Source organism: Squalius cephalus (genome assembly GCF_949319135.1).
Source record: "Squalius cephalus genome assembly, chromosome: 8".
NCBI lineage: Eukaryota > Metazoa > Chordata > Actinopteri > Cypriniformes > Leuciscidae > Squalius > Squalius cephalus.
The window spans coordinates 41,987,893-42,013,104 of record NC_137129.1 but is presented as its reverse complement, the minus strand read 5'-3'; the positions used below and the strand labels follow the sequence as shown (position 1 = coordinate 42,013,104).

Genomic DNA, 25,212 nt, shown 5'->3' with positions numbered 1-25,212 from the left:
TTAAATTAACACTGCACTTTATTAATAAAATATACATTACAAATATACTTACAGAAGTTATTCAGTCAAGAGCAAGTGAATTTTCTCATTGTCTTTTGTTGTTTGATACTATATTTTAGTTCGATAATGTTTTTTATTTAATATTTTGTATTTTTAGGGGATTTTATGGTACAGAATTATATTTACGCTGCATTTATAATCCATTTATTCTCTTTTTGAGCATTTTTGAAAATTACATTTCCAACTTAAACTGTGGTGAATCTTGAATGTTTTAAAGCAGACTTAAGTTTGATCCCGTTTCAAAGACTATACTTGGCAGATTATCATCGAAGTGACAAAAGTTATTGAAGTAAAAAAAACAAAACGTTTTTTTGTTATGAAAAATTTGCAAGAATACTATTTTCAGTTTTTATATGAAATATATATTTTTAAAGACACATTTTACTCTAAAACTGTGAGAAAATCAAAGCCATAAATCCAAACCAGTTGTGTTCAAAATTTGAGCTTTATATCTCAAAAAGTGCAGTACCAACAGTTTCCACTAGATGAAATTCGTGTCCCGTTCATTTCCAATGCGCTCATTTCTGACGGCGAGGAGCACAAGTGTGACTATTGTTTTCAGGACCATTTAGCCTGTTCGAATCATGTCCATGTTTTTTTTTGTGTGTGTGTGTGTTCACACAGCAAGTGCCAAAACCTTTACCAAGTTTCGTACCATTCTGATAAAAAAACATATAAAATGTTTTGGTCAAAAATGACGAAGAGCACCAGAGGGTAAATAGCGTTTGGGCATTTGTTCTTCAGTTTTGTTCACTCTGTGTGAACTCTGTGTGTTCTTCCAGTGTAAATGACCGAATGTCGACCACGACTGTGTTAATCAGGAAATGGTTTCACTTTAATTCAGGAAATCCTGTCTGACTTCCACTTAATCCCACGGGAAATAGTTCCAGTCAAACTCTGAGAATGAAAATAAATAGAAAAATCTGAAATATTATTCTAATGTAAAGCAGCTGTTTTCTGTGTGAGTATATAATAGCCTAAAGTATAATTTATTCATACTTTTAATTTATTCGTAATTTATTCTTAATTTATTAATTTATTTTACAAAAGTAATTTCATTTTGTAATTCCTAACTTTGCGAGGCAGACGACAACATGTGATCAAATACAAACAACTTGTTAACACGCTCCACAGCGCCACCCAGTGCATTTCATTATAACTGCGAGTTAGTGCTTGGGGTTTATCATGGATTCACTGCATTTACGGCCAGCAAAGCAACGTTGTAAAATTCGAATAGTATTTTATTTTTCGAATAATAATTACAGATCGAATATTTGAAAATTCGATTTCAAAATTCAAAATATCGGAGATCATTGTTACTCCCGCCTCCACAGACTCGACGCTCACACGGGTCTCTAGTTTGAGCAAACGCAACAGGAACGAGCGCAATGGACAATGAAAATTGGCAACATACATTATCACAAACACCAAAATAATAACACACATTCCAGTGTTTTTCAGAGAAACGAGAATGTTAATTTTGCATGTTTCCTCACTATTATGGTATTGTTATGCTTAAATAGAGTGAAAAAGTCACAGACAGCAGCTTTAGTATTAAAGTATGATTGTCCTGATCTCCTGATGTCAATGCTGTGTTTCAGGAGGAGAAGCAACGGGAGCGCGATCATCGAGACGGTGTGTCACGACCCAGCGCTGCCGTTTCGCGGTCAGTTCCTGAAGGACTTCAACAGCAGCATCTGTGAGATGAAGCGAGTGAAGGGCGCGGAGGACGAGTACGTCTGCTCCTGTGATGCAGAGGAGTGTAACGACCGGCTCATCTTCAGTGACGGTCAGTCTCACAGGCTCTTACACACTCTCAAGTCAAGGCAGCTTTGTTTATAGAGCGCTTTTCACCGCGAAAAAAGTGACATTCTCACCACACCGGCACCCAGATTGCACGTCTAAATTAGTTGCTCACATTTAAAAAATGAGCATACGATACTAGCATAAAATGTATTTTTAATGAACATAAAGGTCCATGTTTAATAAAAATGTGCACGAAACTTAATGAAATATTTAGTGAAATTAGAAAATATTTAAGAGATTATTCATTTAGTTATATTGTAAACACATTCTCATATCCATCCATATATTTTGTTTTAATGTCACGAGTAATAATCTCAAGTAGGGGTGTCCATCAGTGTTGGGGAAAGTTACTTTTAAAAGTAATGCATTACAATATTGCGTTACTCCCCCAAAAAGTAACTAATTGCATTACTTAGTTACTTTTTATGAAAAGTAATGTGTTACGTTACTTTTACGTTACTTTTTCTTCTCACCTGGGCTGGGCTTGCTTGTTTGTTTTTTTAATAACAAGACAAACATAAAAGTTATATTTTTGGCAAATGTTAAGGCCCTTTCACACCAAAAGTGAACTGAATAAGCCTCAGGCTGAAGGAAATGTATATTTACGCTTAACAGTAAAGGGTGCCGCTCAAACCTTTCAGCTGCGCTGCTGTTCTGGATTAAAGAACAATAATATACAGGAGAAGGAAGTTCAACACTCTTATTTCTAAATCTTATAAAGTAATTTTTGCTTATTAGTATGGTTGAATTAGATCATTGAAGGTCAGCAGCAAAGACATTAATAAAGTGAGATTAAATTCACAAAGTATATTTGTAGGGTTGGGTATTGCTTGGGTTTTATCCGATACCAGTACCTACTCGGTATTTTTCAAACGGTTCCGGTGCTTAAACGGTTCTTGAAACGGTACTTAAGAAAACTAAACCGCACACACTTTATCAAAAAAATAATACCTCTGTGTGTGTGTGTGTGTGTGTGTGTGTGTGATTTTCTGAAAAAGATTTTCTGATTTCTGATTAAATGAAAAATTGTGCCCTTTTAAAGGCTACTGATGTAGCACAAAACACTTGAGTTAAGATCAAAATTTTGTCTTCTCATATTATGACTTTTACAAAACAGAGAAATATCTGACACTGAGCAGAAATATTTAACACACACAGTATAGCCTCATATAAATATACTTGATATTGATATACTTCATACTTGATATGCAAGATTTGCAGTTGGCATTAAAATACTAGACTTACCCGAAGAGGAACACTGGCAGCTGAACTTGAACTTTAGTCAAGTGTGTCAGAGGTTTTGGGTTCTAATCCGCATTCGTATTTTTATTTATTTTTTATAATTTTTTTTTTTAAATTACTTTTTTTACTAATACATATGAAATGCACAACTTCTAAAGTCGCTCACGCACACACGAGACGCGCGGAACTCTCCGCGCACATACTCATCTGAGACGCGAGCACACACACACACACACACACACACACACAAACTCTCCGCGCACATACTCATCTGAGACGCGAGCACGCACACACAAACTCTCCGCGCACATAATCATATAGACGGCGCCTCATAAATAGATCGATCTCCGCAACGTATTAAGCGCGCGTCCGAGTAAAGAATCCGAGCGCGTCCTGATCGCAGCGGCAACGAGCACTTTGTCTTTGATCACTTGATTTAAAAAACACATTTCAGCGCTAGATCTCTTATTTAACAAACGAACTAAATGAATGCTCTGCTGGTTAACTGGAGATGTTTTATTATTGGATCATTCGTGCCGCGAGATGTTTTATAGGGGGCGGTAAAAAACGTCAGGCACCGAAATCAGGCACCGAAAGTTTCGTTCTTATTCGGTCTGGTTACTACCGTTTACGTCGGAACCGGTTCCCTATTGGAACCGGGTTTCGGTACCCAACCCTATATATTTGTGTAATTTAATAGTTAATTATAAAAGTTGAGTAAAATTCTGAGATTGCATTTTACTGTTTTTATTTATTTTGAGCAGTGAGATAAGTTCACATTTACTCTAGAACTACAATAACCATCATGTTTACACAGCGCACACACCACCACCTCACTTTGTTTCTCTCAACATGGGGACAGGAGAGCTGTCAGTCAATAAATGTGAAAAAGTAACTAGCGTTACTATTTTGGAAAAGTAACTTAGATATTTTATTGCAAATTGAAAAAGTAATGCATTACTTTACTAGTTACTTGAAAAAGTAATCTGATTACGTAACTCAAGTTACTTGTAATGAGTTACCCCCAACACTGGTGTCCATGGTTAACCGATTAACCGTTAAAAATTGCGTAACCGAGTGAAACATTTTGCTCGGTTAAGTGGCGTCAATGGCGTGCATTGCATTTAGTTGTAATACATTTTTGCACCACCAGAGACCGCTAGACCAGTTTTCTAATATGAAGCGGGCAAAGAAAGCACGCGTCCGAGAGTGAAGGCTGTGCGCGAGCCAGAAACAAACATAGTATCCGCGCCACTGATCGCAGCACAATAATATCTGTCTGCACAGCCACAGCTTTACCCCAGCAGTTTTACCCCGCGCATGCGCAGTTTCATCACAACAGTTTTACCCGCAGAGTCCGTTTACCGTTACATTAACCCATACAATTTGTATTATGCATTTCCTAAACATGTACTTGCTAATCAAACACGTTATATGAACAAACTACTAATCTATAAAACACAATCGGTCTTCCGACCTTTTACTATTGTGTTGATGCGCGAGGGAGAGAGAGCAATACAGCGCTCGTGTTGTTTGAGGGCGGTGAGAGTGCGCGCGCGCGGCCGGGGCTCTCTCTCTCTCTCTGTTTGTTCTTGCGCCCTGTCCACTGATCTATCTAAATAATTAGTTGTTACGACGACTTATTTGTTCCCTCGTTTTAATAAATCGTGGACACGTTGAACTAATTCCCTCCCTCATTTTGATTTAACGAATTACAACGTGGCCAAAAACAGTTTGATACTATTAATTAGTGATTGCTAAAGACCTATTTTTTGTGAATTGGTGAATATTCAGGTGAATTATTTCGTGGCCACGAATTAATAATAATTATACTACAGGGCTGTTGAATGCTTGAATCTGATTGGTTGAAGAACGTTCTAAGGTGTGCATTATTTTCAGGGAAACGCACAGCTAAAGTAGTTCCAGGCAGGTCTTGACCGCATTACAGCATATCACGTCGCGCAGCCAACTGTAATAACGGAAAATAGGATACAATTCATAACAAGAAAAAACATGCAGCCGCATGCGCTTGATCTGCAATTTTCAATGTCTAGCTTCACAATCAATGGAAACATGCAGTTTAATTTTAATAAATAAAATATATAGTCCTAGGCTATCTATAATCAATAGAAAATTAAACTGAATATAGGCTAAATAAATGGATAATCCTGCAGCACGGATTATTATTGCAGATAATATATAACAAATAAATAATTATTGATAGGCCTACTTGTTAAAATGGCTTTGTGTTTCATTTATTTGGCTAGTCTACTGTCATCTGTCAATAATATAAAAAAAAATGAACAAATTAATTATAACGAATTGAATTAATAAATAAATAATAATATTGACGCACATGCTTTTCTGTCTCATTATTGCAACATCTCTCTCTAATAACTGCATAAAGCCGGGGACACACTTTAAGGCCGGTTATGAATGTAATTTGATACATATGACTGATTATGCCCAAACACGTGTTCAGCGTGTTCAGTCTGTGTTCAAAGTCGGTGTTTAAAATCTGCTGCAGTCGATGAAAACAGTCAGAGAATGTGTCAGCTAGTCGTGTGTCCCAGCATTATTCTGCTATCAGTGGCTCAAACCTCCGTTACTAACTCTAAAATGACGTTTTGGAATGAGCAACGGAGGCATTGGATTAGATGCGTAAGAAATTAGTCCTACATACAAGAGCGTTTTAATGACAAAAACTTTACAAACGTCTTGAAATACATAATCTGAACAATGTCTCGAGGTGTGGTAACTGTAGTATAAGCGGAATAATTGACTTCAGGTCGTTGAATTATTAGAAAAATAATGCACACCCGAGGTGAACGGCCACTCCGCTTCGCGTCGTGACCGCATTACAACCTCGGGTGTGCATTATTTTTCTAATAATTCAACGGCCTGTCGTCAATTATTCCTTACTTATTAAACTGTTTTTCTTACCTGTGAAGATAGCTCTTCAGTGAAGGCCGACTATTCTCTTACAGCTTTTTATTCCTTTTTTTTTTTTTTTTTTTTTTTGTGAATTGGTGAATATTCAGGTGAATTGTTTCGTGGCCACGAATTAATAATACCTCAGCACGTTTTACAAGACCCTTCTCGATCGCAGCGGCAACGAGCACTTTGATCACTTGATTTAAAAAACAAAACATTTCAGCGCTAGATCGCCTAAAAAAAAACGAACGAAATGAATGCTCTGCTAGTTAACTGGAGATGTTTTGTTTATTTGTATTGGTATTCGTGCCGCGAGATGTTTCAAAAGTGGTGGGGACAATATCGACCTTAGAAAATAGTGGTGGGGACATGTCCCACCCGCAAATTACGCCTATCTCGGGGTTGCGGCGCGCACACTATGGTTAACCGAGTATTAACCGCTAAGGGCCTCGGTTAACGGTTAATGAAAAACTTGAAAACGTGCAGCCCTAATCTCAAGGTTTACTGGGTTTTACACGATTCTTTGTGTGGTGTGGTATTGGTGGTGGAGATTAGGGCTGTCACTTTACGTTCGAAAATCGATTGCACAATCGATCGGACCAACCCACGCAAGTTTCGAAAACGAAAATAGGGAATCAATTTTAACGGCCTTCTCATACGCTCGCAGCGAACGCGCGTCACACAGCAACTTCAGTGACAAACACACATAACAGCAGATTACAGCCTACGTCTGCATAATGTGTCTCTTTACTACAGAAATGTGAATTCTGCTGGTATTCAGACAGTTTCATGCATACAGATACAGATTCGGGCCAGAGTCGCCTACACAGGCGAAATTTGTTTGACATTTCTAATGGCTGTAGTCAACCAAAGAAATGCTTAGTCGAAGTCGACTAAAAAAAAAAAAAAGAAAAAAAGACACGATGTTTTGCATTTTGATTGAACATTTATTAAACAATTGTCATAGAGTATTTATAAAACAACAACGAAAAAACGTTTTTTTTTGTTTGTTTTTTTATTGACACCTGGGATCCCGTTTTTAATTTAGGCTAACTTAATTTCGTTTTTCTTTATTTAAATTTCGCTTTTTCTTTATTTAAATTTCGTTTTTCTTTATTTAAATTTCGATTTTAAATTTCGTTTTTTCTGTATTTAAATTTTGTTTTTTTCTTTATTTAAATTTCGTTTTTCTTTATTTAAATCTACCCTTTACTGTGTCAGTAATTTGTTAGTCAGAAAAATATTAGATTACCTTAAAAGTATTGCTTAAGTTAACAGACTGTGTGCGTTTTATATCAGTGTCCGTTCTCGGAGAATAAGCCCTGCTCGCGTGAGGTGCGCCGCTTCCCGCTCGCGCTGTTCTGTAGTTTACTATTAATTCTGAACGTGTTGCGTCTCGCGTGTCTGTCTATGTTGCACCAAATGCGACACTGCACTCCCTTGTGAAGTCGGTTGGATGAACGGTTCTCGAAATAATCAAAATGCAAACGGACAGACAGACACATAGAGATTACTACCTATATTCCTTACTGAGCGCGAAGCAGCAGTGCAGCCAGCCACAGGTGCGGTTCCCGAGTGTTCTACGTGGTGCGCTAAACTGTGGCGCTGTTACAAAATAGCCTAAATTAAAGCATTTAAAGTTGGGGATAAAACATAGGCTAATTATATTTAGAATACAGTAATATATAACTGCTTATAAAGGAATAAATATCAAGGAGTAAATCAATGAAAATTTCTTTATTGGTAAAAAAAAAAAAAAAAAAAAATGCAACTGGTCGACCAATGAGAATGTCAGTCGACCAAGACGGCATCGACCGATTAGTCGACTAAACAACTAAAGTTGACAGCCCGAGTAAACACAGCCATTTTGAAGCCTGCAGTGATGTTTCTCACTGATGTTATGACAGTCCACTCTGCTTATTGTTTTTGGGGAATGTTGCACTCCTGTTTGTCATTGTGCACGAAACTTCACGCCAATAAATCATCAGGAATATTGCTGACTTGTACTATCTCAAGCGTCGTCTTTACGTTCGGACACACAGTGCATTATTATACATTATATTCAGCATTATATATAGTAGTTTAATGTAGTACTGACACTAAAACTTGATTTTTTTTATGAATGAATTTATATATTGGGTGAACTAAACACAATACATATTGTTGCATTTTTGTATTGTGATATATTGTGACACCCCTTATACAGACACAATCTGTCAGATAATGAGGTTAAGACATGTTCGTGATGATCTTTTTAAGACTCCCGCAGGTCATCTGAAGTGTTTATGAAATGAGTGTGTGTGTGTGTGTGGGTCTTCAGACGTGTGGTTTCCTCCTGTCTGTGTGTAAAGATCATCTGGTTGTTTTTATAGCCGCGTGTTATCTGTGTGTGTGTGTGTGTGTGCACGTGCGGTTGTGTTGTGCTGCACATCACTCTGTGTTTTACTGTAACAAGGGGCTTTTGCAGAAGGAAAAGCATCACTCACGATGGTTTCTTTTTTTTCCCCAGAAATGTCTAGAATCTAGATTTAGATTTGTTAAACAGGAAGCCACATCATGTGACTCTGCGAGGAACCTTATCTTGCAGAAAATATCTCTGAGATCAAAACGTCTGTCCGTCCAAATGTTTGTTTTCCAGTACAAATATATAAACATCCTCAAATCAAGACACATTTGAGATGCAAAAGGACATTAATAAGTTTGTTTTCTAAAAAACTGATCAAAATGAAGTGAGTTTGTGCTTAAAACAAGAACAAATAGACCAAAAAATAATATAGTTTTTCCTTTGAATTAAGTTTATATTCTTTTTTGATTCTAATTTTCAAAGAATTAAAATAATTCAAATTAAATAAACCACAACTAAAAACTAAAACTTAATAAAAACTATACTGGTATTTTAAAAAAATAATAAAGATGACAAAAACAAAACAAAATTGCTGAACCTTTCATTTTAAAAATAAAACAGAAGATATAAAAAATAAAATCTAATTCAAAATATTAACACAAACTATGATAGTATCTCAATGATGCTAAAATATCTCTTATTGGAAATATTTTGGAGCATCTTGGAAATGGTGATTTTCACAGCCTTGTTTTCATTGATGACACATTAAACACAGAGCCTTCTCATGCAGTGAGTGATTTTCTGTTTCTCTTTTGTTGTGTGATTCATATTAACAGCATATATATTTCAGGATTTGCTGTATATTACGCTGCTGTCACTTTAACACACAGATCTAATACACACATGCGATTTCTTTCCCTGCTGTTTACGTGATAACTGACTGTGTTGATGTGAACTTTTTGACATAACCTTGTGTGTATTTGACAGTTTAAGCTCAATAAGATGTTAAAGAGAACATGGTTTAATACTCACAGGACGCTCCGTCTGACGTCCAGCTTTCTGTGTGCGTGCTTCTTATGTGTGTGCTCAGAAAACCGTATATCAGACGTTTAAACTGACATGGCTTTAAAACGCATGCAGATTATAAACTTTCATGATGATGAAGAACTGAAACGTTACGTGAGCACGACTGCGATAGAAGTGATCATCAAAACCAGACAGATGTTTTAGTTTTGGGCAGAGTATCGGAGGCTTGAGCTGTAAAGGCTCCGCCCTCTTCTGGATAGGGGGCGGAGCAGCAGCAGCTCATTTGCATTTAAAGATACATGCACGAAAACATCATGTTTTTCCTTCCACTCAAAAATGATCTGTGAAATATGTTGAGCTGAAACTTCACAGACACGCATGGGGACACCTGAGACTTATATTACATCTTCTAAAAATGGGCATAGTAGGTACTAGGGCTGGGTAAAAAAATATCGATTTCTCGATTTTAATCGATTCTCATTTTTACAAACCGATATCGATTCTTAAATCCCAAGAATCGATTAGTCATCCTGATTTCAGTTGATGAATGAATGGATCATTGTTGCGCGCATCCCATCCAATAAATCGCAATAATCTTTGTGCTTTGTTATTATTGATATGAAACAAAGTCTCAGATTTCAAATTACGTCCATTTTCTTACGAAATTCAAAAACATAATTACCGTTTTGGCGCTGTGGCGTGAGATCGCTCCGGCGCAGCTCAGCTCAAGAGAAGCAGAAGCAACTATTCTGCCTTAATAAAACCAGTTACAGCGTGAAATAAACATGAATGAGCATCTGAAAGTGTGTTAAAAGATAACTTATCGAAATACGTATCATGTCACATGGAATCGCTCAATCAGTGTTTCAGCCGTGGAAAGATGTCATTAAAACGGCTTATAAACAATGTCATGTAACGTCACACATTTACCTCAGAAAAACCATATCCAGTGACCATAAACTCGTCAGTCAGCCAGAAAAATTAACTCTAGAGAGGAGCATTCTGCTAAATATATGCACCATATTACATATTCATTATCATTTTTAATGTTCTTCAATATTTAATGCATGTTTGAATAAATCTAGCAAGTTTTTATGACAGCCACCATTTAAATGTTTACATTTCATATAACTTTATTATTATAAAAATAAATAAAAGTGTAATTTAAGTTTTTATACAAATCAGTTAATTTTTACCTTCAATATTATAGTAGGCTAATGAAGCCTACAGGCTACAACTGACTCCCATAGTTTACAATAATAGTTAAGAGATTTGTTAAAAGATTTGAAATTTGCCATGTACTGAACCTGATATCCAAAATAATCAATATTGAATCGAATAGGAATCGAAATCGAATCGAATTGTGATATTTGTGTCAATACCCAGCCCTAATAGGTACCCTTTAATAAATAAAGAAAGAAAAGCAGTGAAGCTGCTCCATTAAAAGTAGGATTGGTAATTGTGGTCTTGTCTTCAGGTGCGGATCCGGTTTCTCCCAGGCCGGATGAGCCGAAGCTGGCGTCTCTGCTGCTGGTCTGTCTGGTTCCCTCAGTGGTGGCACTGGTCCTGCTGGTCTCGCTCCTCTACGTCTACTGCGCGTGTCGACAGCACAAACTCAAAGCGCCCGCGACCAAAGACATGGACAGCGAAACCCGCGCCATCATCATCATGAACGACGACGACCGGTCCGACAACACCCTGAACCACAACCTGGAGCTTCTCCCCATCCAGCTGGACTCATCCGTCGGGAAGGGCCGGTTCGCAGAGGTCTTCAGAGCCAAACTCAAACACGCTAGTCAATCCTTCCAAACGGTGGCCGTGAAAATATTCCCGTACGAGGAATACGCCTCGTGGAAAACCGAGTGGGACATTTACTCCGACGCGGAGCTTCGGCACGAGAACGTCCTGCTGTTTCTGACCGCCGAGGACCGGAAAGCGGCGCAACAGTATTGGCTGATAACGGCCTATCAGGAGCGAGGAAACCTGCAGGACTTCCTGTCGCAGCACGTGATTGGCTGGGACGAGCTGTGCCGATTGGGCGGTTCGCTGGCGAGGGGCGTGGCTCATCTTCACTCTGACCGGACGCCGTGTGGACGAGCTAAAGTGGCCATCGTCCACCGAGACCTGAAGAGCGCAAACGTGCTGGTGAAGTCAGACCTCACGTGTTGCCTGTGCGACTTCGGTCTCAGTCTGAGACTCGATACCTACACGTCTCCTGAGGAGCTGGCCAACAGCGGACAGGTGAGAGCGGTCACATGCCTCAGGGTTAGAAACAATGACACCCTAAGTCTGAGTTTTTCAGCTCTTTACTTCAGAGGGGGGAAACATAATCATAAGCATCACTCTTTGGCTGTACTTTAGGGATACAGGGACATTCAAAAAACAGTGCTTGGGAGGCAATACAAACTGAAGAGCTCTGCTTAAACATCAGATCTGAGAGATACATCTAGGAGACTACAGTCCACAAAAAAGGGAACAAAAACTTAGTCTGGCAGGAAAATCTCAAACCCAAAATCTTTGAGAATGACAACGCTCAGGACTGAGCAAGAGCAAAGGGCAGTGAGGAGTTAAATATGGCTGATTATAAGAGTAATTCACAGGTGAGAGTGTTACAACTACAAGGACAGCTATTTAACAAAGGGCGAGTAATCATGGGCTGAAATGATGCCATCTAGTGGTAAAATCAAGGACCTTCAGGCTAAACTTTACAATTACAAAACTTAATGTGTGAACTTTGTATATATTAGATTCATGTATCATTAAAAAATATATATATATAAATATATATATATAAAAAAAATATATATATATATAAATAATTGTATCATTTTTATAAAATGATACAATTATTTATATATATTATTTAGTTTCATAATATTAAAATTTATTTTAAAAGTCGTATTTATTTTAAATGTATAATTTTAATTAAAATGGTTAAAAATGTAAAATTATTATTTATAATAAATCTGAATTAAAACTATATATATTGTTTTAGATTAATATATATTTAAAAACATTAAATGTTAAAATTATACATATATATATATATATATATAGTTAAAATTTAATTAATCATAAAATATAAATTAATTAATAAATAAGTAATTGATCAAATCATTTAAATGACACATACTCATATATAGCAATAATTTAAATGTTTATTCACTTTAAATACAATAACCGTTATGTTTTCATAGAATCATTGAGCTTGAAGTGTTCAGTGTACATGTAAAAAATAATGAACTAATGTTAAAGACTGTAAGAGAAACGGACACTGTTTTACACACATGCTCAATGTTGATGATTATGAAGTCAGAAAGATCAAAGCATTATATTAAAGAGGAAATGACACGACGCAACACAGAACTGAAAGTGCAGGACTGAGACAAATGGCACTTGGTGTTTTAAGCCCCCAACGGCGCCTTCCGGGCAGCGAGGGGATGGGTAGGTTTAAGGTTGAGGGTAGGGTTAGCTGCCTCTAAGGAGCCATTGGGGGCCTAAAACACCATCGAGCGAGACAAATCCTGCTTTTCTTTCATTTAGAAAAAACAAAATGAAAGTGAATGTATTTCATTAGAAACAATAATTATTTTTTTTATTCTATGTAACCAATTAAAATATAGCAATGGTATTTTTCTGGAAAGGAAACATTTCAAAATAAAAGTCTGTAATTATATTAAAATGAATTTAGCATTAAACAAAGTTAAATTGATCAATAATGTGACAGAAGTTCAGTATAAGTTATATGAGAGTTTCCTGCTGCTGATCCGATGAAGGACGTGTTTTCCTCGAGCTGGTGTGTGTTTCGTGTTTTCCTCGAGCTGGTGTGTTTCGTGTTTTCCTCTCGAGCTGGTGTGTGTTTCGTGTTTTCCTCGAGCTGGTGTGTGTTTCGTGTTTTCCTCGAGCTGGTGTGTGTTTCGTGTTTTCCTCGAGCTGGTGTGTGTTTCGTGTTTTCCTCGAGCTGGTGTGTGTTTCGTGTTTTCCTCGAGCTGGTGTGTGTTTCGTGTTTTCCTCGAGCTGGTGTGTGTTTCATGTTTTCCTCGAGCTGGTGTGTGTTTCGTGTTTTCCTCGAGCTGGTGTGTGTTTCGTGTTTTCCTCGAGCTGGTGTGTGTTTCGTGTTTTCCTCGAGCCGGTGTGTGTTTCGTGTTTTCCTCGAGCTGGTGTGTTTTCCCCTGTTTTCACAGGATTGTAAATGCAACGCAAATGTTTGTTCATTAACATTTATAATTTTTTTAGCATTTAGTCATTTATTTGTAATAAACACTTTAAGTGGGCTATCTAAAAAGAGTTATTTATATGTTAAATTATGTTTTTTTTTAAACATACACGCAGAGTGTTACGTAATATTGTGTGCGTGGAAAGAATTCGTCCAAAGCCGCTCAAAATATATATATTTTTTTAAAAACACCTCCGGAAGGTAACATTAGGCTCTAGGCAAGGGGTGTCAAACTCAGTTCCTGGAGGACCACTGTTCTGCAGAGTTTAGCTCCAACCAGCTCCAAAAACACCTGCCTGGAAGTTTCTAGTGATCCTGAAGACCTTGATTAGCTGGATCAGGTGTGTTTAATTAGGGTTGGAGCTAAACTCTGCAGGGTTGTGGCCCTCCAGGAACTGAGTTTGACACCCCTGCTCTAGGCTGTTTGAGTTCATTTCTGTCCTGTCGCTGTGCAGGCTCTTTTATTGTATATGACACTGTAAACAGCACAATAACCCTTTTCTTTAAAGGCTTCACTTATGTCCCGAAGACCGGTCCGGTCCATTGCATTACGATTAAAAGCAGTATCAATAAAGTCAAAAATGTGATGTGCAGTCAGGCTTGAGACGAGTGTGTGCGCTGTTTAAACGAGTGTTCTCACATACCCCTTTTCCACCAAGGCAGTGCTGGTGCCGGTTCAGAGCCGGTGTCTACTCACGAACCAGTTCTTTGTGTTTTGACAGCCAGAGAACCGGTTCTCGGCCAGGGAAATTGGTTCCAAAGCGCCACCAGCTCTTTGCTGGACTAGAACCGTTCTTTACCACGTCATGCTTACGTCGGGGGCTGGGGGCGAGGGTATTGTCGAACTTCTTCTCGAGCATAACCTCCGTCTGTAGTACCGTAATCCAGACGAGCAGCACAAATGAGTTCTAAACGTCTTCTTCTGACCCCAATGTAGGATTATAAAGCCAGGAGAAACATTTGCAGAAAGACGATGTAGTCCGCCATTGTTATTGTTACGCTTGAAGTTGGCGCAAGCGTTTCTGGGACAGCTATATAGCAACGTACACAGTGACGTAACAACGTCGTTCGCTGGGCTCTCTAGTCAGTGGAAAATCAAACAGGTTCTGAGAAGGTTCGCAAGTTGAACCAACTTTGAAACAGCACCAGTTCCCAACCAGTTGTTTTTTAGTGGAAAAGGGGTAACTGATACGCTTGTTGTGATTCACAGAGTTTTGACAAGTTTTATAGTCTTGATATTGTTTCTTATTCAAAAAGTGAAGTACCCAACCTATCTCAGCACCCCCAGCCTAAAACCTGTCCCTGCGCCCCTGTGTGTTCCTCAGGTGGGAACGGCGCGGTACATGGCTCCAGAAGTGCTGGAGTCCCGGATGGACCTGGAGAACATCGAGTCCTTCAAACAAGCGGATGTTTACTCCATGGCTCTGGTTCTGTGGGAGATCGTGTCCAGATGCAGCGCCACCGGAGGTAATGAAGCCCGTCCATAGAGTCAACATACACAAACACACACACACACACTGAACGACGACATGCTACACAAACACACACACAAACACTGAACAACAACATGCAACACGAACACACACACACACACAAACACTGAACGAGGAAGTATGGAGAATCTCCATAGATTTGGCCTTATCCCGATCCACAGATCCCAGCAGTCGAGGTCTTTATAATCTCTGAAGAGAACTGTTGGAGAAATTATATTTGTTAATTATAGTGTATTTTTTTTAAACCTTCATCCTTCCCTCGGGTCATTTTGACTCGAAACTATTTTTTTCTATTTCTTTAAAAAATGTAGTGTTCATCAGAGGGGTCCAAGACCCCAGGGCCCGTATTCATAAAGAATCTAAGAATCCTCTCAAAAAACTCCTAATTTAATTTAAAAACTTTTACATAGGAGTCTTCGCTTAAGTGCGATTCGGGACCGATCTGAGAGCAACTCTGAGTAAGGAAAAGACAAAATGTTCATCTTAGTGAGGAGGCGGGGCTGACCCTGTTGCTATGTATGACACAATCTTTTGAAGGCTGTGATTGGTTGGTTGTCCAAGAAGTAAATAAAGATATAAGTATAGAGTCTATTCTAAGCCTTCACTTTGAAATTACATGCGTACTTTTTCCTATTTTACCGTTCTCACACACACACACATTATATATATATATATATATATATATATATAAATCCCTTTTTTATTTACCATGCTGTTAATTTCCTATAAGGGATTTGATTGGTTTAGAATGATAAAAATCGTTCCACTCTTTCCAATTACACTGATTGCTGGCATGTCTATTTAAGTGGTGGTTTGAATGTTGGTTTTAATGTAGCAAACATGGAATCAAAAACAAGAAGGATGAGAAAGACCAGGGGCCGTATTCACAAAGCATTTTATCTTACCACTAGGAGTACTCCTAAATCGCACTAAAAGATTTTAGCTAGGAGTTTTCTCTTAAAAGTTATTCACAACGCCTTTCAGACCTACTCTTAGTAAAGAAAAAGGACAACTCCTAAACTAAGAGTGAGTCTCCGTTGCTATGGATGACGTCATTACTCATGCACGAGCTTGACTGAAGTGACCACCTTGATTGGCTGATGATTGTAACGCGGGAATGATTCCTAACACCTCCCCTACGATGATGAGTGACAGGTGACAGGTCTGAGAATGCGTGCGCTACACAAGTAGTGCGAAGGACAGAAGATGATTAATAACTGAATAAATAGCCTAAATGAATAAAGAGTAAGGCAAAACAAATAGCCTAGTAGCCTAATGAAACATATGGATTGATGCAATATCTTTGCAACATTATTGAATTAATCTGTCACTATGCCACTATACGTTTGCAAAGAGAAGAACATTTTAATTTGATTCACAATGAAACGTTACAATTAGTTTACATGCAATGAGTAGCCTAGTTTTGGTTGTTGGTGGTGGCGTTATTGCATCCCTAGTTATGCCTACAATGCAGAATTGTTCCTCGCGATTGGAAGCTCCTGTAGCCGCCGCATACGCATTTCAAAACATCGCAACGTGAAATGCCACAAAAAGCGGTTTGTGAAGGTCTTAGTGAGTTAGGAGTCCTCTCGACTTCTTTTAAGCTGTCCCAGACTTAGGTGCTACTTTTAGGGCTAAAATGCTTCGTGAATTACTCTTAGTCAAAAACATTATGAGTCCTAAAGTTACGAGTGACACGCCCATTATTTTTAGGAGTTGCTCCAAAATTCGCCAGTTAGGAGCTACTTTTAGCTTTTAAATTCTTTGTGAATACGGCCCCAGTTCATCACTGCTGCATTGTTGCATTTTCCCAGTTGCCAAATATCTTAATGTCGTGATTTTTTTATTTCTGGCGCTATGGCATTCCCGCGCTGTGTCGGAGATGTTAGCGTCTCTAATAAGATCAGTCACAAACATGATCCCTGCACGATCTAATCTATAGCGTCTTATTAACTCACTGTCATCCATTATGCAAAACATTTCTTCCCCCTCTTCGTCTTTCTGCCATTTTCTCCTCTGCTAAAGAAGCTCTTAAGCCTCTTAAAAGTCCTCGTCCGTTCTCCTAACAATTTTGACCTTAAGACCTCTTTTAAGGGTTAAGATGCTTTCTGAATTACTTTTTTCTTTACTAGGATTTTTCTTTAATTTTAAGAGTAAACACCCACATTTCTCAGAATTTTCTTACTAGGAGTTTCTCTTTGCATTAATATTCTTTATGAATACGGGGCCAGGGCCCGTATCCCTAAAGATTCTGAGAATCCTCTCAGAGAGCTCCTAACTTAACCTAAAAATTCCTTGCCAGGAGTTTTAGCTTAGAAGTGATTCCAGAACATTTTCAGTGAACTCTGAGCAAGGAATGGATGGAAAATCCTATCTTAGTGAGGAGGTGTGGTTGACCCCGTTGCTAGGTATGAGTCATCATTTCAAAAGCCGTGATTGGTTGATCCTACAAGTTTGATGAAAATGAACTTTTGGTGATAATGAGCAAAGGATGTACCCTCAAATCAATAAACATAATTATACACTCTAATCTTATGCAGACTGTAATTGTAAATAATATTTCACATTCAAGAAAATATCTGGAAAATGAATAGTAAGCTGTAGGGGTTATATAGCCTAACATTAGAATCTAAAATATGTGAAAACTTAAGCTCATTACACCCTGTTCAAATAATGATTCGTGTCTTATTTGCTCATATTAATATCCTAGCTGGCATATTTTGTACTTTCACTCCCATATGGACCCCATTGAAAACAAGATGGCCTATCTCAAGGGGCTGTCCTTAATGAAGTAGAAATTGCAACGTTACAACTCAGTGTGGTCTTAACGAGGGTAACACGGCTCAGCTTTTATCAATGTCTGTGATTGCTGGCTGGTCTATTTATGAAGGCTTGTTAACAAATATCCTACAAACACATTTTGTGCAGCTGCTTAGGGGAACTCCTAAGCCACTAAAAGTCCTCTTCCCTGCTCTTAGCAGATCTCGCCTTAGGAGCTCTTTTAAGCGCTAGGAATCTTGAGGAATAGCTTTTATATTAACTGGGATTTTTGTGTCACTTTTAGGGGAAATTCTAAGAAAACGTCATGACTCTGAGAATTTTCTTAGAATTTGGCCGCTAGGAGCCACTTTTTGCACAAAAATTCTTTAGGGATACGGGCCCAGGACTTTATTTGCATTTGAACCACGAATACACAATATCTTAAAAAAAAAAAAAAATGCTTCAGGTCACACAGAAAAAACTAAAAATGCTAAAACTTAATGTGTGTCTGAATGCAGACTGAAGAGGAATGACTTTGGAAATGACATATAGAGATATATATCAAGAGGCCAGCAAGAGTCATGAAATATCATGTTATATATCATATTTCTTCCACAAGAGGTCGGCAGAGACACCCAATGTAAGAGATTTTCAGCTGAATTAAAAGGGTTATTACATGAATTATTAAGTTATTTTGAATTTAAGCTGAAAGAATGTGAGGAATGTGCTTAAATTACTATTTATTTATTTATTATTTACTGATCAAATCTTGTCATTTTAACGTAAAAAAAAAAAAAAATTTAAATAAAAAAAATAGAAAATATATTATCAAAATGACATACAATAAACTTTATAATTTATAAAGGATGAAGGTTAGAAATAGAGCACCTCGTCTGAGTTAATATAACATGCCTTCCTGTATGGTTTATGTTTTAGTTGTTTAAAAGTGGTTTATGTCAGATTTGAGTGTACATGCAGGAGGAATAGTGTTTGTAAAAACCCTGGTGAAACACTTCCCATAATGCCTTTCTCTAGTGATTTCCCCGCCCACTCTCTGCAGAGAGCTGTCAATCAAACTCATCACACTGTCAGACTTTGACACATTTTGAAGTTCAATACTCATGTTTCGAGGTTTGACTGATGTGTGTGTGTGTGTGTGTGTGTGTGTGTGTGTGTGTGTGTGTGTGTGTGTGTGTGTGTAGATGTGCGGGAATACGAGCCTCCGTTCGGGAAGCTGAAGGAGCATCCGTGTGTGGAGAGCATGAAGGATGATGTCATCAGAGATCGACTGAGACCCGAGATACCGGCCAGCTGGAGCAACCACACGGTAAAGCCCACCGTACACTTCAGTCTGTAACACACACTGCATGCGCACTGAACTTGTTTTGCAGTGATCAGTTGTTCCACAAGATGGCAGCACTGGCCTGATGTTTCACAGCAGAAAACACAACTAAAGACTGAAACAGTTGATCATATACGCTAATATAACAATACATTCAATATAAACATAAACATAGTCATAATCAATCAACAGAAGATTTTATTTAAATCCATAACAGCCTTTTGAAGTTTAATAATCACATTAGGCCATATTGTAATTCCCATGATTAAGACTTTTCTTATGCCATGTAAATGTATAATAATTTATGACCGTGGATGTGATGAAACTAAACAGAAGTGTTTGTGAGGCTCTCACTGATGTTCTGCCATCCATGTGTGTGTGTGTGTGTGTGTGTGTGTGTGTGTGTGTGTGTGTGTGTGTGTGTTCAGGGCGTTCATCTTCTGAGCTCCACCATACACTTCTGTCTGTAACACACCTCATGCGCACTGAGCTTGTTTTGCAGTGATCAGTTGTTCCACAAGATGGCAGCACTGGCCTGATGTTTCACAGCAGAAAACACAAAGACTGAAACAGTTGATCATATACGCCTAATATATCAATACATTCAATATAAACTCCATAAAGCAAACATAGTCATAATCAATCAACAGAAGATTTTATTTAATTACATAACAGCCTTTTGAAGTTTAATAATCACATTAGGACATATTGTAATTCCCATGATTAAGACTTTTAAGACTGTGTGTGTGTGTGTGTGTGTGTGTGTTCAGGGCGTTCATCTCCTGAGCTCCACCATCGAGGAGTGCTGGGATCACGACCCCGAGGCCCGACTGACGGCGCAGTGTGTCGTGGAGCGCTTCAGTGACATCATCAGCTCTGACATCATCACGAGCACAGGGGATTCTGGGAGCGACGACAAGTAGAGCAACGCCTGATCATGGACATGCAGACACACGTGTGACACGCGCACTTTACAGGAGCAGGAACATTTACACACGTCAGGACAGGGGATTTACTCAGCTAAACTGCAGAAAACTCTTCCTCAGTGTTTCTGTCTCGTCTTCCAGCACAAACATCTAAACACTCTCATATCAGCACACATTCACTGGAGATTCACGACGACTGAAGATATTAAGACTTGTTTTCCAGCACAAACATCTAAACACTCTCATATCAGCACACACTTACTGGAGATTCACTGTGACTGAAGATATTAAGTATTGTCTTCCAGCACAAACATCTAAACACTCTTATATCAGCACACATTCACTGGAGATTCACTATGACTGAAGATATTAAGTCTTGTTTTCTGAAGAATTTGTCAAAATTAATCAAGAAAATCTGCGAATGGAGTCGGAAAACAAACTTGATTCAAAGGAAAAAGACATTTTTGGCAGATATTTGTTCCTGTTTTAAGCACAAACTCACTCAATTTTGATTTATCAACTTTATATCTTTGTCTTTCTGTTTCTCTAGTAAATGTATCTTGATTTAAGAGTGTTTTGATATTTGTACTGGAAAACGAGACTTTTTTGCAGTGTATATGAACTAATATTCAGTATCAAGAGCACGTGTATGATGTCAGTTGCTCGTTATGTATCATTATCATTAAGCTTTCAGGGAAAATATGCTTCGCTGACGCAAGGAAACATGGAGGAAGAGGAAGTGAGGTCATATCTGGATGTGAACAATATTCAAACACAAAGGATTCTGGGACATGTGAACTCTGCAAGAACGTCCAAGACACTCTCTGTGAACTTACAGTATTATAAAGCCACAAAAACATTCATGTACCGGATTATAAATCAGATCAAATCCAGCTGGTTTAAGTGTTAATTATAGGAAAATACATGACATTACCAAAGAGAACTGTGAGCCAAAGATGATCCGGATTAAAGAGATGAAATATGAATTATGCTGTATTGAGACTCAGGTAAAGCTGTTTATTAATGTGAAATACAGTCTGAAGACTTTTACACGCGTGCCTTACAGAGCAAAGACTGATGTGAATCATTTACATGAATGTTGATTATCAGTTAAAATCTGTTAATAATATGAACTATCAATAACATACAGTTTATAAAAGCAACATTTATAAAAGAAAAAGCACTTTTTTGTAATGCATATAATCATTGTGTAAACTCATAAAATCATTGATTATTTGTGAATGTTATTGTGTGTTATATTGTGTTATAAACTGCAGCTGATGCTTTAAATCAACATGAAATCAGATTTGATTTACTGAATTTACTTTCTTAATGCATGTTTCTGGTCATCAGTGCAAATTTGTCTTCAGAAAAAACACAAACCTCTTAATTTTTTCATGCAGCATCATATAGAGACACCTGATTGATCAAATTAAATCAATATACCAAATTATAGACGTAAATTGAACTACAAATACTTTTTCGTGACCATTTTAATCTCATTCAGTTATGGTGACCAGACACATTCAACAAACCAATTCTCTTTTCTTTTTCTTTTTTTAGCAAATCGATCAAATTATTCAGAATAATGCTTATCTGGTTGTTTGTTTATTAAGGTTGTTTATAACAATTCATTTAATTTAGAAATAATTAGAACAGCATTTAAATATAGTGTTTATGGCCGCTGATAAACGGAAGTTCCCCCGAGCAAATACGAACTGACTCATTTGTTCTTCTGTTTCGCCAGAGGATCCTCTTGCTTTGAGTTTGAGGTTGTTGGCAGCAGACCGAACATGCATTCAAAACATTTACACTAATTATGACACATTTAACATTAACACGTTACAATTCGAGAGAGTTTGTTATTATGTTTTAAATAGATTATTACTGAAGCCCTGAACCGCAACGTAAAATTTTTAGGCTAAACTGAAACGCTCCTGCCGCCCGCTCACTCTGTACCAAAACGCCGACGCTTAAAAAGTAGGTAGGCTAACTTCCAGGTTAACACTCATCAACGGAAACCCTGAACCGCAACCAAAGCAACGTTAAAAAAAACAAACAAAAAAAAAAAACACTTGCGGTTCAGGGCTTGATGACTGTTGACATCGAATTTAGATTTAGATGATAATACCAAAGTGCGGCATTTATGCACAGAATGAGCGGGCGGCAGGAAGACGCTTTTCACAGTTTAAAATGTTCAAGTGAAAGCACTCGTCTGAGCAAAATAAGTGGCAAAGATGGATCACACGATGTCGTTTAAAAACAGTTATTGTATATGCGTAGTGTTGTTGGAGCTTAGTTTTCTCTCTTGTCTAAGTGATGCGCATCAAGGTAAGAACAGAGTTCATTGTTTTACTTCTGATCAGCGACAGAAATGCGGTCAGTCAGGCGACCTGCAAAAGTATACAACCTATTCAGATTTAGTTTCAGCAGCCATATTTTCGCATATCGTTTACACTCAGGGTCGGGTATTTAGCCCATGCAGACGAAATGTGCAGTTTGGAAATCTTCATAGGCTGGGCATACAATGTGTGACTTCCTAATGTAATTACCAGCTCACACTGTGCGAGTAGATCGCATGCGATGTAAAGCCAAAGCTCACTCATATCTTTTCTAGTAACATATTGGATATTTTGTGAATTATATCAACGCTTTTAAATGCAGCTGAATAAATCACTACTAGTTAAAGTTCATGCACAGTGATACTGAAGCTAGTTCTGCTGTGTTTATAGTTGTTCTTCTAATAATGTTTATGTTGAATTCGGGATTTTCTGTGTCTCCAGAACCATCATAGCCTTATGTTTCTAAATACTGTAATATCTTATTCAAATAACAGATATTTTCCTTTCTAATCTATAGCCATATAATTTTCTTTTTTAGTTATTTCTAAATTATCCGTTGACTCTAGAAATATACAAGATGGTAAATGGTTTATAATATTTTATTTATCCCATAATCCTTCAGGTTTACATAAAGGTATATTCCATACAAATCCTTTTCTTACATATTTCTCAAATTCCCTGCAATTTTCACCCAGTTTTAACCAACATGATGTTTGTTTAGTTCAGTGCAGTTCTAGCATTTCATTACTTTCTAGTGCTTTAATTGAAGTAGTTTTCATTGCTTCTATTCTAATTCATTAAAGCTCTGTGTTCAATTCTATTTAATTTGATTTAGATGCAGCTCTATATATCACACATTCATCATAATCTATAGTCCTCTTCAATGCTCAGTATAGCTCAGTATCCTCTTTTTACTCCCTATTCAAAATCTAATTAGATTTAGTATATTTTCATCATGCATTGACAATTTCATTTTATAATTTGTTTATATTTATTAAATGTCACAAGAATTTGTAATATTTGAAACTCCCATTCAGGTGTATTATTTTCACCTCATTCCAAATAAGCATATAGGGGTTATAGGCTATATTTATTTGACAAAGTATTGGACAATAAGCACTTCCTAGGTTGTCTGTACTTTCTTTCCATTCACTTAAACTTGCAGGGTATCATGATACTATTGTATGGTCAATATTGGAGACTTTGTTTCTTGTAATAGTGTCAAATATTGAGAGACACTTTTAGCTACTATTTGATTTATAGTTTAGTGTGTGTTTAACATTTCAAATAGTTGTGTCCATATTGATTTCATGGTGACTTTAAAACATCTGATGACTGGTGTAATGTGTTCTTGACTGGAAAACAGAATGTGTTGCTTGTGTTTCATATATTCCTCAGAGAAACACTTCCTCCACTACAAGTTTACAGCCCTGACCAGATCATCCTCATTCCCAGAGTTCAGTGCTGTGTGTGTTTATGATGACAGACGGATCAAACACTTCAGTAATGAAGAACGAGTCTGGATTCTGACTGATAAAGACTGGACTGAAGCTCCTGAAGATCCTCCTGATCCTAGAGACTGGTTCATTCATCAGATCAGGACTCTGTCAAACTGCACAGACTCACTGTGTTCTGGTGAGATTCATGCTTTACTCTTATTAATTATCAGACATTATATTTACTGTGAGTTTCTCATGAGTGTTGTTCTGTGATTGTAGATCATGTTCTTCAGAGAATAATTGGCTGTGAACAGGAGAAACTTCCTGATGGATCAGTGAATCTGACTGTCTTTGATGAATATGGATTTGATGGAGAGGATTTTATATCCTTTAATAATGACACTGTGCAGTGGATTGATAAAAAACCCAAAGCCAAAAAAACTAAAGAGAAATGGGATCGTCACACATACCGAAACCAGTTCCTGCAGTATTTCCTCAAGACCTGCACTGACTGGATCTCAACGTTTAACAACACAAATAAGAGTAAGTTCTGATCAGATCAGTTTAATTAACTCCTGTCTTCAGTGAAAAATAAATACTGATGAGTTGAAAATGTAAAACTGTTGAGGACACATTCAGAAATGTTGAAACGTCTTTATTTAAATGTTTTATTTAACTTTCTCTGTTTGTGACACATCAGCAGCCCTTCACATTATGAAACAATTTTATGAAATAATTGCAATTATCAAAATATATATATTTGAAGGTTGTGTTCATGTATGTAAGGGTTTTCTCTATACGATGGTTTACTCACAAAACGTGTCTTTAATGAATATGAAGTTTTTTTTTTTTTTTTTTTTTTACACAAAGAGCCAAATTCTTTGTAAGTTATTTGCATTATTATTTTCTGCTCCAGATCCAGAAGTTCACATCTTTGCGAGGAAATCTCCTGATGATGAAAGTAAACTGGTTCTGGTCTGTCTGGCCACTGGTTTCTACCCCAGAGATATTCAGATGAACATTAGATTGAACAGAATTAATCTTGAGGATCAAACATCTTCTGGAATCAGACCAAATGATGATGAAACCTTTCAGATGAGAATCAGTGTGAAGATCAACAGAAACCATGAAGGATCTTATGACTGTCTGCTCACTCACAGCAGTCTGACTGAACCAGTTACAGTAGACTGGGGTAAATATCACCATTAATTCAGTCTTGAGTAAATATGTGCAGAGTGGCCGTTATACAGTAACACTGCTTCTGCATTATTGTCATAAAACT

General features: G+C 37.5%; 2 protein-coding genes across 3 annotated transcripts in view; both read left to right on the top strand.

The window, feature by feature from the left end:
* LOC307163694 (TGF-beta receptor type-2-like) overlaps window positions 1-20,205 on the top strand; it is a 28,603-nt gene extending 8,398 nt beyond the window's left edge. For both annotated transcript variants that reach the window (XM_079879883.1, XM_079879882.1), the window contains exons 5-9: window positions 1,662-1,849; window positions 10,890-11,653; window positions 14,954-15,095; window positions 19,084-19,208; window positions 19,994-20,205. In XM_079879883.1, the coding sequence (XP_079736009.1) occupies window positions 1,662-1,849; window positions 10,890-11,653; window positions 14,954-15,095; window positions 19,084-19,208; window positions 19,994-20,146 (1,372 nt within the window). In that variant the 3' untranslated portion in view covers window positions 20,147-20,205. The remainder of the gene's footprint in view (window positions 1-1,661; window positions 1,850-10,889; window positions 11,654-14,953; window positions 15,096-19,083; window positions 19,209-19,993) is intronic.
* Window positions 20,206-22,468: 2,263 nt separating this feature from the next.
* LOC307163350 (patr class I histocompatibility antigen, A-5 alpha chain-like) lies at window positions 22,469-25,139 on the top strand (the record flags this gene model as incomplete). Its single annotated transcript, XM_079879382.1, has 4 exons — window positions 22,469-22,550; window positions 23,890-24,126; window positions 24,210-24,473; window positions 24,847-25,139. The coding sequence occupies 4 exons, from the start codon at window positions 22,469-22,471 to the stop codon at window positions 25,137-25,139; spliced, it is 876 nt and encodes a 291-aa protein (XP_079735508.1).
* Window positions 25,140-25,212: the final 73 nt, after the last annotated feature.